The sequence below is a fragment of the Phascolarctos cinereus genome, unplaced genomic scaffold (assembly GCF_003287225.1).
Source record: "Phascolarctos cinereus isolate Bilbo 61053 unplaced genomic scaffold, phaCin_HiC Scaffold_3;HRSCAF=262, whole genome shotgun sequence".
NCBI classification, from domain to species: domain Eukaryota; kingdom Metazoa; phylum Chordata; class Mammalia; order Diprotodontia; family Phascolarctidae; genus Phascolarctos; species Phascolarctos cinereus.
In genome coordinates, this window is record NW_027555736.1 from 163,169,237 (window position 1) to 163,183,893 (window position 14,657).

A 14,657-nucleotide genomic window follows, 5' to 3' on the forward strand; every position below is an offset into this window, starting at 1 on the left:
ATTGGATCTGCTTTGATGAATTAATGATTCATTTACAGTTATAAAAAATGATTCCTAAAATCCTTAAAAAGGGTTAATTAAAAATGTAACTCAAAAAGAAATAGGAAATAATAAATGTAAATGCCTTTCAGTCACCTAACATTCTCTCCTTTCTCTCCTGGAAACATGGATGAGACCCAGAATCTTTTGACCTCATCCTGTTCCCCTATCTTAGAATAAAAATATTTGGAAAGGAAGTTAGGGGAATAAATATATTTTATTTTCTATGCATAACAATTATCAAAGTGCTAAAGAAGCTATTCATAATTTTTAAAGAAGCTGAATGACATTTCTGGAATATTTGAATGAAGAGAGAAGCTGCCCTGAAAGGAATGTATACTCTCAGTCGGGTGAAAATGTTCTTGCATCATAGATTAACATTTGCCAGTAGGTCACACACAGTTAAGTCAAGTCCATACTTCATCAGAGAGAATGGAAAAATGTTCCTTTGCGATCCTGTTTTTTAACTACTCCCACTTTAAGGTGGCAGTGGTCATTTTTCTAGTACTGTCATATTAATGACTTATACAAACCAGCAATATGTTTCTGCCATCACAGTCATCTTCATCTAAGATCATTTTCATCATATCATTCTGCTGCACAAAAGGGCAAAATAGTCTCTCATTGTCTTTCAGATCAACTCCAAAATTCTTATCCTTAATTCACAGCCCCACAGAAGTTTCATAGTTAAGAGAAAATCTTAAAAAATTAGTGGCCTTTTGTGACCCAGTAATAACAGAAGAAAGTCACCCTCAAAGCAGTATCTGTGTGGGGTATCTGTGTTTTAATAAAGAACTCTTTAAGACCAAAAACCCTTCAGGACACAAAAGAATACAGTGATATAATATATTGCTGTATTTAAAAATTGTTGAGTGTCAGCAAAAATATTTTACCACTTCTTAAGCATTCATAAAAACATTAGACATGCAGAGCTGAATGTGAATGACAGATACTGCTTGGGAAGCAGCTATATTATTAGATGACATTTAGATCCCTCCCAATTGTAGGATTTTCTGATTCAGTGATAGATACTTATTTGATATATTGCCATTATCACTTTTTTCCATTATGTAGTCTTCCTATTCATCAAACAACTAATCAGAAGCATTTATTAAGCATTTGCTACATGCCAGACACCAAGCTAGGCTATAGGGGTACAAATACAAAGAATGAAGCAATCACTAAGTCTCTTAAGGAACTCAAGTTCTAGTGGAGAAAAAATTATGTGATTCAAAGAGCAGACTGCTTACATCTGTGCTTATAGCATGAAAGGTCTGCTTTAAAAAAGCAAGGGATTTATTCTTTAGTCTTTATTCTCCATCCTATGTGGTCTTTTCTGCACAGAAGTAGTAAATGCCTACATCAAGAATTCAGACTCATCGAAGCATTCTTAACTTGGAGAAAACAAATTACATATTTGTTCTATATGTACATGAGCTGCCATGGAATAATATGTTTCTAAGTATAAAAAATTTTTTTCTGCTTCATTGATTTGATTTGACTAACATAATATATAATGGTATGTTTTTCTTTGAAAAATCTGTGGTTTGCTTGATGTACTTAGAGCTGTAAAGGATTTTAGAGAATCATTTTATTTTTGTAGTAAAAATTTCCAATCCTAAAACACTGGGTTAAAAAGCCTCAATTTTTGTCATTATTTTTATCTGAATGGGAAATAACTTTACAGCTGGCTAGCATCCTACAATCCATCCATTTTGGCTCTGCTAAATGTCACAAGTACTTCTATTATTTTTAGAAGTCACAAGCTGAAACTAACAAGTGATAATGTAAAAGCACTCAGAACAGCCATTTAAATCTTGATATCAGCACCTTTCCAGTTTTATCATTTTATTGAATATTTAATGGCCTGATTTTTGAGAAGGCCCCATTTATAAATAGGATAGCTATCTGTAAATGACCAAATCAACACTTTTCAAGTTCAGAGAAAAATCTCCATTTTGTGCTAGTCTGTTCACTATTTTTTTTGCTTTCCTTCTGTCTATATTGTCATTAGTTTTACGTCTTTTTGAAGATGTGATGACTTAGGAAAAATATTTTGTTTCCTTTTGTAAATTTTAGAAGACATTCAGGGCATATCAAAAGTTTAGCATTTAACAAAGAGCTTTGCATTTGTATTTGAATCTGAATTTTTTTCTTTTTATTGGAAAGATTTTAAGGGATAGGAAGTATGTTAAGAGAACATTCGTTTCTACAAACGCATTTGAAAATTCATTTTCTCTTAGACAGTAAGATGGTGGGGGTTGGGGTCACATTTTGAAAGGAGCACCTGATCAATCAAAAGGAGAAGAAGAGAAAGGGTGGCTACTCACACATTCTCCAGGACCTACACTCCAATTCACATGAAGGTGTCCTTCATATTTAGAATGTATTCTCTTCTTACCTCTTAGCAAAGGGGACACTTTCCAACCTCGAGGGTTCATGTGATGTCCTCCTGGGAACTACGGGCTTTCTCTGTCAACTCATTGAAAAATTGGGGAATATTGAGATTTTTTCATGTTTTCTTTTGTGTTTAGATGATGGAAAACTTGGACTCTGGAGCTAGTGAAGAAAATGTGACAACCGATCAACAAACTGTCAGACAGTGATATTAGGTGAACCTGCAATAATCTATTGTATACATTTTTCTACAGATAGACAATGAAGTTTGATTTTTTTAAATATGAATTTTGAATGGGAAATTTGAAAGAATCTTTAATAATTTGTAATGCTTGCATATGTATTTTTTTATGAGCTTGTACAAAGTACAGCATAAATAATTAAAATGTATTTTAAGAGCCAAAATGTTAGTTGTGCCTTCACATTAAATAAAAACATATGGTCTGTGCAATTTTCAAATGCATTGTATGCAGAATATTTTTTTCTAAAAGCATATCTTGCCCCTGGGCCTCTGGTTAAATACTTTTCTTCTGGCTTCAATTTGGTTCCACGACTAGTGACAAATTGCTATTTTTGTCACAGTGAGCCTTTGAACAGATTGTACTATTAAAGAATCACACAAATAGCTTACTAGTTCTTAAATATATGTAGAAATAACTAAAATATAGAAAAAGCAGTTCCCTATTTTTAAATAATTAATAACTGACCCTCTCAGGTAAGCAGGGCATAGAATGTTGGAGTTGGGAAATATGCACAAAATACTTTTTTTATGTAATGTAGTACAAGTAAAACAACTTTAAAATTGGGAGCCAATTAAGGATTTAATATAGCATATCTTGTTATAACCTTTTTTCCAAGAGCTGATGAAGAAAGAAGTGACTAAAATTTTAGTCACCAACACCAAAAATTAAATCTGTTTTCTAATAGCTTATCATGCCTTGACATGGTAACTTTCATTTTTTCATTAACATTAGATTTTGTTTGGGTGGCTGTAATCGTGTGGTAGCCTGATAACATACAAAGTGTGATGTGATGGAAGGAACACTAAATTGTCAAGAAACTCAATTTTAGTCCCTCTAGCCACATTAGTTTCTCTGTCTTTGTTTCTTCACCTGTGAAAGGATTAGATTAGGTGAACTCTGAAGTCCCATTCCTGCTCTAATGTTCTATGATTTAAGGCTCATTGCATTGGGAATCTGGCAATTAATCCAAAGACATAAATCCAGGTCTTCTAGAGGTCAGTGAGTCAAAAATCACCTTTATACCTTTTTTTTTTTTTTACTTTTGCTCTTCCTATGAATCCCTTAACAAAGGCTGATTGTGCAACTGCCAAGATAGTACAGTTCAGTAAATAATTTACAAAATATGTATGATATGTAGCTGTGATCTATTTTTAAGGACAAAGTATAACTTACTGAGTCATAGCTAACTTTTCTCTTTCAAAAATCAGAGTATGATACAGACAAAATTTGGACCATAAGGGAATTTGGTTCTTTGGTTTAATGTTTAACTTTGCATTAGTTAATTACCAATGGAAGGAGCTAAAGTGATTTAAGCATAGTTTCTTAAAACAATTCCCTTTAGGCCATCTGAACACCAGGACCACCCTTATTTTTGCCTAGTGTATTTAACAATCAGAGAGCCATAGAATTTAAGAACTGGTGGGACCCTTGAGAATATTCTAGCCTTATCCTTCAGTTTGAAAATGAAGAAACTAAAGTCCAAAGAGTTTGTGAGCCAAGTTAATGCTTGTTAGTGGCCTAACTGGGACCAAAACCTAGGTTTTTGTAGGTTCTTATCAAATGAATGCCTTATCTAGGACAAAAAAATTAAGCTTGGCTTCCTAAAACAGTTTCTTATTGAGAATCCAGTTTATTTGGTAGACTCTGATAGTGAAAGAGAGAATAAGATTAAATTGCTTGAAAAGCTTTTTATATTTTTTATATTTTGATGTATAATGTCAATAAAATTTTTCATCTAACAGTTCTTTTGCAAAAATTCTATTTCAGCTAAACTCTGACAGTTAAAGCCTTAAAACTTGATAGGCACTTATCATTTTCTGCTTTATCACATTAAGCCAAAATTGCTTGTGATTTTTTTTTCTGCTGCATATGCCTTAAAATAAAAATTCTGTTTCATGTAATTGAAATAATTATTTATAATAATTTTAATTTAATAATCTTTATATTTCTTGAGATTTCTTCCAGTTTGAAAATGTGAGCTGATAACATTTCCTTTATTGCTAAGCATTGCTTTATCACTGCTTTCAGTGGTAAAACTTTTTGTTAAAACTATCAAATAAACTCAGAAAGAGGAAATTATTTTTTAACTCTCATGACAGGCAACATGTTTTTAAAAAGTTAGATTGGTCAATGCAATAACTCAAATGTAACTTAACAAGTTAACTAAAAATAATGTGCAGTTGTTAAAGAAGGTAAATTCAAGTCTTGTTTTAACTTTATAATTTTAAGGAGCACTGTACAAAATTACCTAATCACTTAAAGTAAAGTTTAAAACAATCTCAGTGAATAAAAATTAGAGGACAAGATTTAGTATTAGAAGTTCACATTTTCTTTTTTCCCCTATTAGTTTCAAGAGAAACAAAGTTTCCTTTTTGAGCTTATCTTATAAAACAATAAACTTGTATTTACTTGTCCTTAACACCAATAGCAAAAAATTGTAACTAGTATAAGATATATAAAACTATTTATAGATTATTGACTATTCCTCTATATGAGATATGTATGTAAATGTTTTGTACATATAACTTTTATTTATTTAGATTCAGATACTACTGAAGTGTGAAGCCATTGAGGTGGGGGAAAGGATCTCAACATTCCCTTCCTTTTAGGTTTTCCTAAAATCGAATTATGAAATGTGCACTTGAGAATCCTTTTAACTTCCCGATCCTTTTATTTCAACTTGCATAAAAACTTAACTTTTAAATTATTTCTTAGAGGGTGAGTTCTGTGGCTGCCTTTTTTTTTTCCAGTGAGAATTTTGGCCTAGCTATTGGCCTATGCACACAGAGGCCAATGGGAAGTGGGCATATTTAAAGAGAATTTTGCAAACCCTTTCTACTCACAGTACAGGGCACATAACAGGTGCTTGGTAGATGTTCATTGAATTGAATTCTGATTTCTGCATTGAAAAAAATTATTTTAGTCTTTCTGAATATTAAACATTTGAATCAGTGTATATGTGCTTAGTTACTGAAACTTCTATCGTGATCTTGGCCAATGAGATTTTTTTAAAAGGCTGCTTTTCATTCTAGTGGAAGACGTTGGATTAGGAGTATTTTCTATTTCTCATGGATACTGACTGATTATATGATGTTGGGCAAGTCTATATTGCACAAACACGGCTTTTGACCAATTTTAGGTCAAATTCAATCAGCTTTGTTGTTTTTGTCTACATAATGTCAAATCAGGCTTGCAGATTTAATGTTCAACTTCTTTTTCATTTTGTAGATGCTTGGTCCTCTGACAATTTATGTAAAATTACTGTCTTTTTTACCAAATAGAAAAATTATAAGGGAAAAATGCACAATAGTATCTCCCACTAATGTGGTTCTTTATAGTTTTCAAAATGCTTTCCTCAGAACAGCCATATAAGATGGGTGTATGTCATATAAAATAAACAAATTGAAGATACCTGAATTGAATTGCTAAACTTTTTGTACTTTATACATTTAGAAGTTATAAGCTATTACCTCAGTAAACATTTTTCTCTATTGCTGAGCTTTCAAGCCATGAAAAATACTCAAGGGAGATCTTTATAATATTTCCATGATTTGGGACAAAAGTTTTTGTTTCTGTGGGAAAAACTGAGGTTGAAAAAAGACATTCAGAAAAAGAGTTTTCATCTAACTCCCAGAACCCAATCCTTGTTAACTGTGAAGAAGGAACATCTGAGATAAGTAATGAAAAATGATAGGAAATGTAACCGTGAATCTTGATTGTATTTGAAAATCCACTAAACCACTTAAAAGTAGCTTCATTTCTACAAGGGTAAACATTTGTTCAACATTAAGATTATTTACTAACCTGAAGACAAATCAGTATATTAGCTTTATGTTTTGCTTACTCTTACTATCAGTATATTTTGTAAAGTGGCCCAAAATATCATTCAGCTCAAATATGCAAAAAAAGACTTATTTGTAAAATACCAGTGTTTTTTTAAAATATCAGATGGTTGAATTTTCATTGTCTAAATGATTCATTAAATGTGACATTTATTTTTAATAATTTAATAGGATATTTATAATTTGAATTTCAGTGCTTATATTAACTTAAAACTTAACACTACTAGCTTTCTTTTGGCAGAAACATTTTAAAGTAAATTTGAAGCTTTTTCAACTAGGACAATTATGCATTGTGCTTTGAACTACTATTACGATGTGCAGATACTGACAGGATAAAACAATATTTTAACTGTATTTAATGAATCTTGATAATAAATGCATTTTCTTTTTTAAAAACTACTGTGGCAATTTTATATTTTGAATTATGAAGAAAATTATGCAACTTTAAGACCTGTTAGAGTGGTCTGCCTTCACATAATCATCTGTTACAGGAGAAATCTCAGTAGCCATTTAGTCCAACGCATACATAAAAGGTATCAATCCGTACTACGACACCTGTCCTTGAAGACCTCCAAGAAGGAGGAAGCTCCAGGCGTCTCATTCTGGTTTTGGACAACTCCAGTTGTCAGCAGGTTTGAAAGTTTTTCCTGACATGGAACCTAAATTTTCCTCTGCAACTGGTACCCATTATTCATGGTTTTGTTCCTTTGGGCTAAATAAAATAAATCTAATCCCTCCTCCTTTTGACAGCATTTCAAATGCCTAAAGATAACCATCAGGTCCTACTTGAGTCTTGTCTTCTCCAGGCCTAACAACATCTATTTGTTCAACTGATTTTCATTCAACGTGGACTCAAGGCCCTTCACCCTTCCAGTTACCCTCCTCTAGACACTCTCCAGGTTATCAATGTCCTCTTTAAACTGTGGTGCCCAAAACTTAACATTATACTCCATTTGTAAATTAAATAGATTCAAATAATTTCTAATGGATTACTTTGACAACAGCTTTAATGAAAATTGTGATTGGGTTGGACTGCATTGGTATCTCCATGTTCACAATTAAGACTAAGAAGCATTCCTGATTGTTGCCAACTTGTCATAGTTGTTCCCACCTGTGTTGCACTGTTCCCATAACCTGGAATGCTGCCTCCCTTTCTGTCTATCCAAATCATGGCTCTCCTTAAAATCTCATTTCAAGTCCATGAAACCTGATCATTCCTGTTCACATTAGTACTTTGTATTTTACTCTCACTTAGTCTGTACTACTTATTTTAGTATTTATTCTTTTTTTTTTCACCCTGTTCTAATTGTTTTGGGTGTATGGTATATGTTTGTTCTCAGCTGAGAATATAAGTTCCTTCAGGATGAGAACTATGCCATATACATTTAATGTCTTCCTATAGCTCCCACACATATAATGGACACTCAGTAAATATCTTCAGAATTTTAACTTTTTCCTCTTAAGCACTCTTAACAGGCTAAACAGTGACCTAAAGAAATCAGCCAACAATGACTATTTGAAAATTTTGTAACATATCAAATTGCCTTTTTTTTGAGAAAAAAAATGGTTATTCTCTAAATGGCAGAGATATTTCTTTGAGATAACTTAGCTTTTCCCCTTAACTGGAACATGTGGATAAAGACTAGATGGTGTCTTTGAATTCCTTTCCAGGGGGATGCTATTAAGGGGGATTTCATTTAATAAAATCAACCACTTATTCAAATGTGGAAGACTTCCAAGTGATTTGCATGTGCAATATAGAAAAATTACTTGTGTTAGAATTCTGATTCAAATAAAAAAATGCAGTTTATATTTTATCTTAACCACTTGGATTATACTTGGTTTATGCCCTATCAACTATCATGTCCCAGGAGGGAAGTACTTTATATCATGAAAATTCAACATTATAGCCAACCTGCTGATGATCCTTTCCAAATTTAGCTAGGTTGGTCATTGGACAAAAGGTACTCAGGTCCCTTGACTGGCCCTTACTTGAAACCTTTCCAACTTGATAGAATGTACCAGAGCATTGGAGTAGGAATAATGTGGGATGCCTAAAACATTATGCAAACTAGTGTCTAAATTCAGAGAGGCTTATCACCATGAGGTTAACTACCAAGTATAATTTGAGGGGCTCACACCACATTATGAAGATTGTCTATTAAGGTATGAGGGAGTAAGCCCACTGATTAAATCAAAGGTCTTTTGAACTATGTTGTGTTTGTATGTTTAAAATAGGACCAAAAAATTCCTTCTATTAGGGTTTCATCTAGGAAGGGAAAACTTTTTTTTTTTTAAGATTTCTTAACATAGATAACAGGTAATTAAGATATAAAACAGGTCTGTGATAGCTCATTAAGATGTTTCATTGATTTATTGCCTTTTAAAATCTGGGAGAGAGTTGGTTAAATTTGATGTACAGTTTCTTGAACCAACAAATTTTGCCTCAATATTTTTTAAAAATATCTTAAATTCATATGTGCATATAGGGTAGATCTGTAAAATCTGAAATTCAATAAAGAATGACTACCATGAGAAAAAGTTACCCTTAATTTTGGAACCCTACAATATATTAAAATTATCGTAATCATTGGAGGTCAGCCACTTCATTGTAGTTATTTTATATGTTTATGAGTTTCACTGGATCTTTGTGCATGCTGTAATTAGTTTTTAATTGCCCTGAGTTATATTAGACTAAGGCTGGTTGAATGTTGTCCCCTTAGGATCCTCATGAAAACAAGATGAGAATCTCTTGGGAATAGCCAAGCTTCATTTATTTTTATACCTTTCCATCTACAGTTATATTTGTTTTAAATTTGAGGTTTTTCCTTTTCTCCACATGTAATTTTAATATGTGTTTTGGTGATTAGATGGTGCATATGTTGCAGTGTCTTGAGTGTAGTTTAGAGATATAGGTAATAGCATTTGCATTGTAAAATAAAAGTTTTCTTTGTGGTGCTCTAGCAACCTTATTTCTAACTAACATTCTATATGATTAGGAACTTCAAAAACACGTTTTAAAACAAAGTAATAATGGAGGCAGAAAGTGTGAAGCTAGAGAATCATGTTGAAAATATGCGCACCTGTTTATATGAACTGATGCAGAGCCAGAAAAACAGTATACACAATTACTACATTGATGTAATGGAAAGAACCAAAAACCAGAAACTAAATGTGCTTAAGTAAGGTTTCAAACTTGTCCTGAAAAAAGAGATTAGAAAATGTACCTCCCTCCTTTCATTAGAGAATCAGGGCGTTACAGGAATGGAACATTATATATGCTGTAATACTCAACTGATATGTTGGTTAAGTTTGCTGAACTGCTTCCTTTTTTTTTTTCCTTTTTTTATTGTAAGAGATGGTTCACTGAGTAGGAAAAAAGAGGGAGAGATGGATTCAGAAATAAAAATGATACAAATACAAAAAAAAGTAAAAAAAAATAAGAGAAAATGTACTTACCTATTTATAACTTATCTTCTCAAGTTTTTCAGAAAATACTGAGGTGAATATTCAGGTGAATAATAGTAATCCATTATTAAATGGCATCAATTGGTCCTTTTAAACATGTAGTGGTGGAAAATGTGCCTCACTGTAATTCTTCATACCATACTATTATTATCTCTTATCATCCAGAAATGTTTAGGTGAATATAAAATCTGAGTAAATATTCTAATCTGGGTTCTCTCAAGTTCTCAAAACATGATCATAAGCAAAGTAGTACTTCCATCTCGGGTTGAGAATTTGAGAGTTAGTGCTTATATAAATACTATCAGACTTTGCTGGGTCTATGACGCTCATGTTTTGAGAACAAATATCTCATCTTTCCACATGCTCTTTTAGAAAAATATTGCTGTGGATAATTGAGTGCAGGCTACAGAACCAAAACAAGTTCTAGTGGGGGAAAAAAAGTACAACCTGGGTGGAGGAAGGGCTGCTATGTTTGGCTTTGTGATACTTCTACTCCTTTTGTCCAACTAGGTTAATTTCATTCATTATATCCTTAAATTTTCTTCAAGGGAGGTGATTTAATTTTTAATCCAGTAGTCCCAGTGATAAAACCCTTCATCAACACAAAGGCTTAGCTCCATTCAAAGGGGAATTGCTCTCTATGGATACTGGTAAATCACTGTAGTTTATGTCATAATCCAGCACCCTGGAGCTACTTAATATTTATGATGTTTTGAGATCTAAAGCTATTTATAAAGAGAAATATTCTTCAAAAATTCACTAATGGGGAAGATGAATTATAAAATATGCATACTAGGTATGTAGAAGAAAGCTACATTTTCCTCTTGCATGTATTTCTTCACATGTGGTCTCTCATGTCTTACTTTACGGAAAAATATTTCTTGTGAGCAAGGACCACTAATCAGAAAGTGGTTTATTAATAGTGGTTTATTAATCCTTCTCTCACTAGTAATTAAAGTACTTTCCTTTTGCAAACCTTAAAGCACTACATAAATGCTACCTATTAGAATTATTAGAGCTCCTCTACATTAACTGTTAGTCAAGGTTATATTTCCAAGAATTTTTTCCATGAATCCACCAAGAAAAGTACCCAAGTTATGCCAAAGTTTTTAATGCTTATTTGGTTCATTATTCTTTTATTTCTAAAATACTTCTACTTCCCTCCAGTTTGAGTGAATTCACCTATTTTAGGTAACATTTTTCAGGGATGAATTACTTTAATAATTTGGATTTTTAGTTGGATATAATATATGTTTAGACAAATTTGTTAAAAGGAGAACTAAATGTTTATGCCTCAAATCTTGAATCTTCAGTAAATCCTATTTAACAAATTCACCTTCCCATCATTCACCTCTCCCTGAGACACAATCCAAATACTATAGCAGTTTTCTCAAAGGAAACCTCACAGCTCATGAAGCACTTGAATGTGTTTTTAAAATAATTCATAATAACTTTTTGGAAACTATCCTGGCAATCCAGGAGAAAGTGAGAGAAAAGGAGTCCATTAATGATCTTAATTGAGCTTAACCAAAAAAGGAGAATGGACTGCTTTGTCAGGTAGTTTACCATTTGTCCAGATTTGTTGTAAAGGAGATTTTTCTTCTCAGGTATGGATTGTACTAGATGGTTTCTGAGGTTCCTTCTAACTCTAGTTCTGTTATTCAATTTTTAAGCTTCCGTGTTCAAGTTTAAAAATTAAAAAGGAAAATGACATGGTTCCTGCTCTCATGGAAATTATAATTTAATATGGAAGATAAATATAGTATATAAAGAAGTATGGTACAAGGCAAAATGTAATAAAAGCAAAGGAAAGATCTAGACAAGTTTCTGTAAGAAATTTCAAGAAATGAGAGAAGGTCCCTTTCAGCTAGGAAAATCATGGAAAGCTTTAATCAAATGTTAGCAACATCAAATGTTAAATGCTAAAGGTCAAGGAATAAGGAGCAAGAAGGGTTGGTGATTTGACAATTAAGAGGTTATTAGTGAGTAATTTCAGTAGAGGATACTTTGTAGTGCCTTTTAATGAAGAAATGAGGACATATTAAAATATAAGCAAATAGGATAGGTGCCTATTTCTAGAAGTTTAATTGAAAGAGGAAAAGTGGTAAAGGTTGATACTTTGTGGGACTAGCAAGATCAAAAGAAAGATTCATAGGATCAGAAGACCTGAGCACATCTTTAGGTGGAGGAAAAGGATCCAGGGGAGAGGGAGAAATTGGAGATGAAAAAGAAATCAGAATGGCATAACAGGGCTTCAGATTCACTTTTCAGCTTTCCAGGTCTTAGTATCTTCAAATCTAAAATGAGGGGAGTGCCCCACTAGATGATGGCTTAGGCCTATTTGATCCTCTAATCCTATGAGAAAGAGGGAATGACTGAGGAGGCAAAGCTCTGAGGAACAAAGAAGGGGAATAGTTAGACTTGGCAAGGAGGAAGACTCATCCTCTAAAGGAAAAAAGAAAAACAAAATCAGAAAGGGGCTACATGGGTGTGGAGAAGAATAGATGATGGCTATAATCTCAGTCAAGTAGGAGGCAAGTGAGGTTATCTGTGGAAGCAATGGAAAGAGGAGAGGTAGAGTTGAGAACTGAAGGGAAGAAGAGGGTTGGAAAAGCTACCATTGAGAATGTGATGAGTCAACTAGAGCTGAAATTACAAACCTCTTGGTATTTGATAGCATGAATTTCCAGTCAGCATAGTTCCATGACTTCCTCCAGCAGCAATGAGAGAGCAGGAGCTTCCTCCAGCAGAAACCAGAATAGAGAAAGTAGGAGTGGCCAAGGGTGAGCAGTGATTGGTTGAGTTCTTGGCTATATGGTCTAGATTAAACAGGAGTAAGGGACTGGGGGATCAGAGAAGGAACAGGGAACAAGAAGTAGAAGCAATAATGTTTACTCTCTTCTTCTAACTACAATAGTAATAATAGTTAGCATTTACATAACACTTTAAGGTTTACAATGCATTTTATAAATATTTTCTAATTCGATCCTTACAACCCTGTAAGGTAGGTGCTGTTATTATCTGTATTTTACAGTTAAGGAACTGAGGCTCACAGAGGGTAAGGGACTTGCCCTGGATCACACAGCTAGTAAGTGTAAACTGGGATTTCAACTTAGGTCTTCCTGACTCCTGCCAATTAGCTCTTTTTTTTCTTTGTAAGACCTGCTTCTTTGTTTGAAGATCTGTTTACAATTTAAAAACAAAACAAAACAGGACAAAAATGACCAAGTTAAAATTTTATATCATTAAACCATAAGCATTGTGGGACTGGTTTATGGTTGGTCAGAATTCATTTGAATCCCCAGAGTTTAGCACGGTGTCTGGCACAAAGTGCTCAAAAAATACTTAATGACTGATTTCCTAATTACTAAAAGATAGGTATACATAATATCAAATAAGTAGCTTTTCACATGTGGGCCATAATACCTATAAAGCTGAAATAAACTAAAGGCTAAAAGAAGTTGCTTTTCAAAAGCAAGGTTTCATGTGGTTGTTGAGTTCGAAGCTACATAATCAAATTAAAAGTAATTGCAAGAGTAGCAGGCATTCTTCTGGCACTCCTGAAATCATACTACACCTATTCGTAAGCCCAGTTCTGAAGGACAGACTTTTTACAGATGTAGTGCAATTTCAAGGGTGCTAGGAGAATCCCTTTTACACTAGCAAGATGGAGATGTTTGTAACATAAGGCTTAAAATAGGATTGTCAGTAAAATTCCTTGACCAAAGTTCCAAAGTGTGTATCTATCAGTTGTTAAAACTCAATGCATTTTCCCTTCAACACAATGCTTTAAATAGTATCTAGCCTAGCCAAAATTATTTTCTAATCTACGATGTAGTTGACTGATATTATTATTAATACTAAGTTCCCAGAAGAAGCAGGACTTAATAGAGGTACAACAGGAAGAAAAGATTTTTCTCACCTTTTCTGTGTCTAGTGCCATCCCAGAGCAACATTTTGAAACGAATGAAGTTCAGCTCTGACGTTTTCTTATCCTTCTACAACCTCTCCCTGCCCGCCCCCTCTTTTGAAGTGCTCCCTTTCCCAGGCCTCCAGTGCTGTCACATTGTCTTAAGCCTTACGTCCAAGTTTATCTTACCCTTGGGGATTTATAGCATAGTAACTAATGGCCACATATTTACCTATTAATGAACACCAGCTTTTACTAATTATTAGGACACAGATGACTTAAAGTTAAGTGTTAAGGTTGATATCATATATTACATGTGTATTACTTGTCTCAGAGACTCAATTATAGCCCAAAGGATCTTTGACATGCTTTGAGAGATCCTCTCACTTCACAGTTCATAACTCCCTCCAAGGAAAACTGGAAAAACATATGTCTAATACCCCATAATATCCTGAAACTATCTCCCCACTTACAAGCAAACAGTTTATGTTACCCTAGGTGATTTTATTAAAATGAGGAAAACCAATGAGAACTCCTATAACAAGTAACTGTTAGTCCAAAGAGGCATATGATTGGTCAGACTCACTCAGAGACCTGCGTATAGTTGGAAAAGAGCACTGTGGCATCACAGATAGAGAGCTGGGCTCAAACCCAGAAAGACAAATCCCATTTCTGGTATATACTGGCCATATGGCTAGGGAAGTGAAGTCACTTAACCTTCAGTGCTCTAGGTAACTCTCTAAGACTGTAAATTACAAA

General features: G+C 33.5%; 1 protein-coding gene and 1 long non-coding RNA gene across 4 annotated transcripts in view; one reads left to right on the forward strand and one right to left on the reverse strand.

Annotated features, from left to right (window-relative positions):
- SPPL2A (signal peptide peptidase like 2A) overlaps nucleotides 1-2,895 on the forward strand; it is a 70,850-nt gene extending 67,955 nt beyond the window's left edge. For both annotated transcript variants that reach the window (XM_020980145.2, XM_020980182.2), the window contains one exon: nucleotides 2,574-2,895. In XM_020980145.2, the coding sequence (XP_020835804.1) occupies nucleotides 2,574-2,645 (72 nt within the window). In that variant the 3' untranslated portion in view covers nucleotides 2,646-2,895. The remainder of the gene's footprint in view (nucleotides 1-2,573) is intronic.
- Nucleotides 1-14,385, reverse strand: part of LOC110204061 (uncharacterized) — a 44,069-nt gene extending 29,684 nt beyond the window's left edge. For both annotated transcript variants that reach the window (XR_013485361.1, XR_013485360.1), the window contains exons 1-3: nucleotides 13,911-14,385; nucleotides 12,649-12,830; nucleotides 9,816-9,886 (exon numbers count right to left, since the gene is read on the reverse strand). This is a non-coding gene — a long non-coding RNA (uncharacterized LOC110204061). The remainder of the gene's footprint in view (nucleotides 1-9,815; nucleotides 9,887-12,648; nucleotides 12,831-13,910) is intronic.
- Between the last annotated feature and the right edge of the window lie 272 nt (nucleotides 14,386-14,657).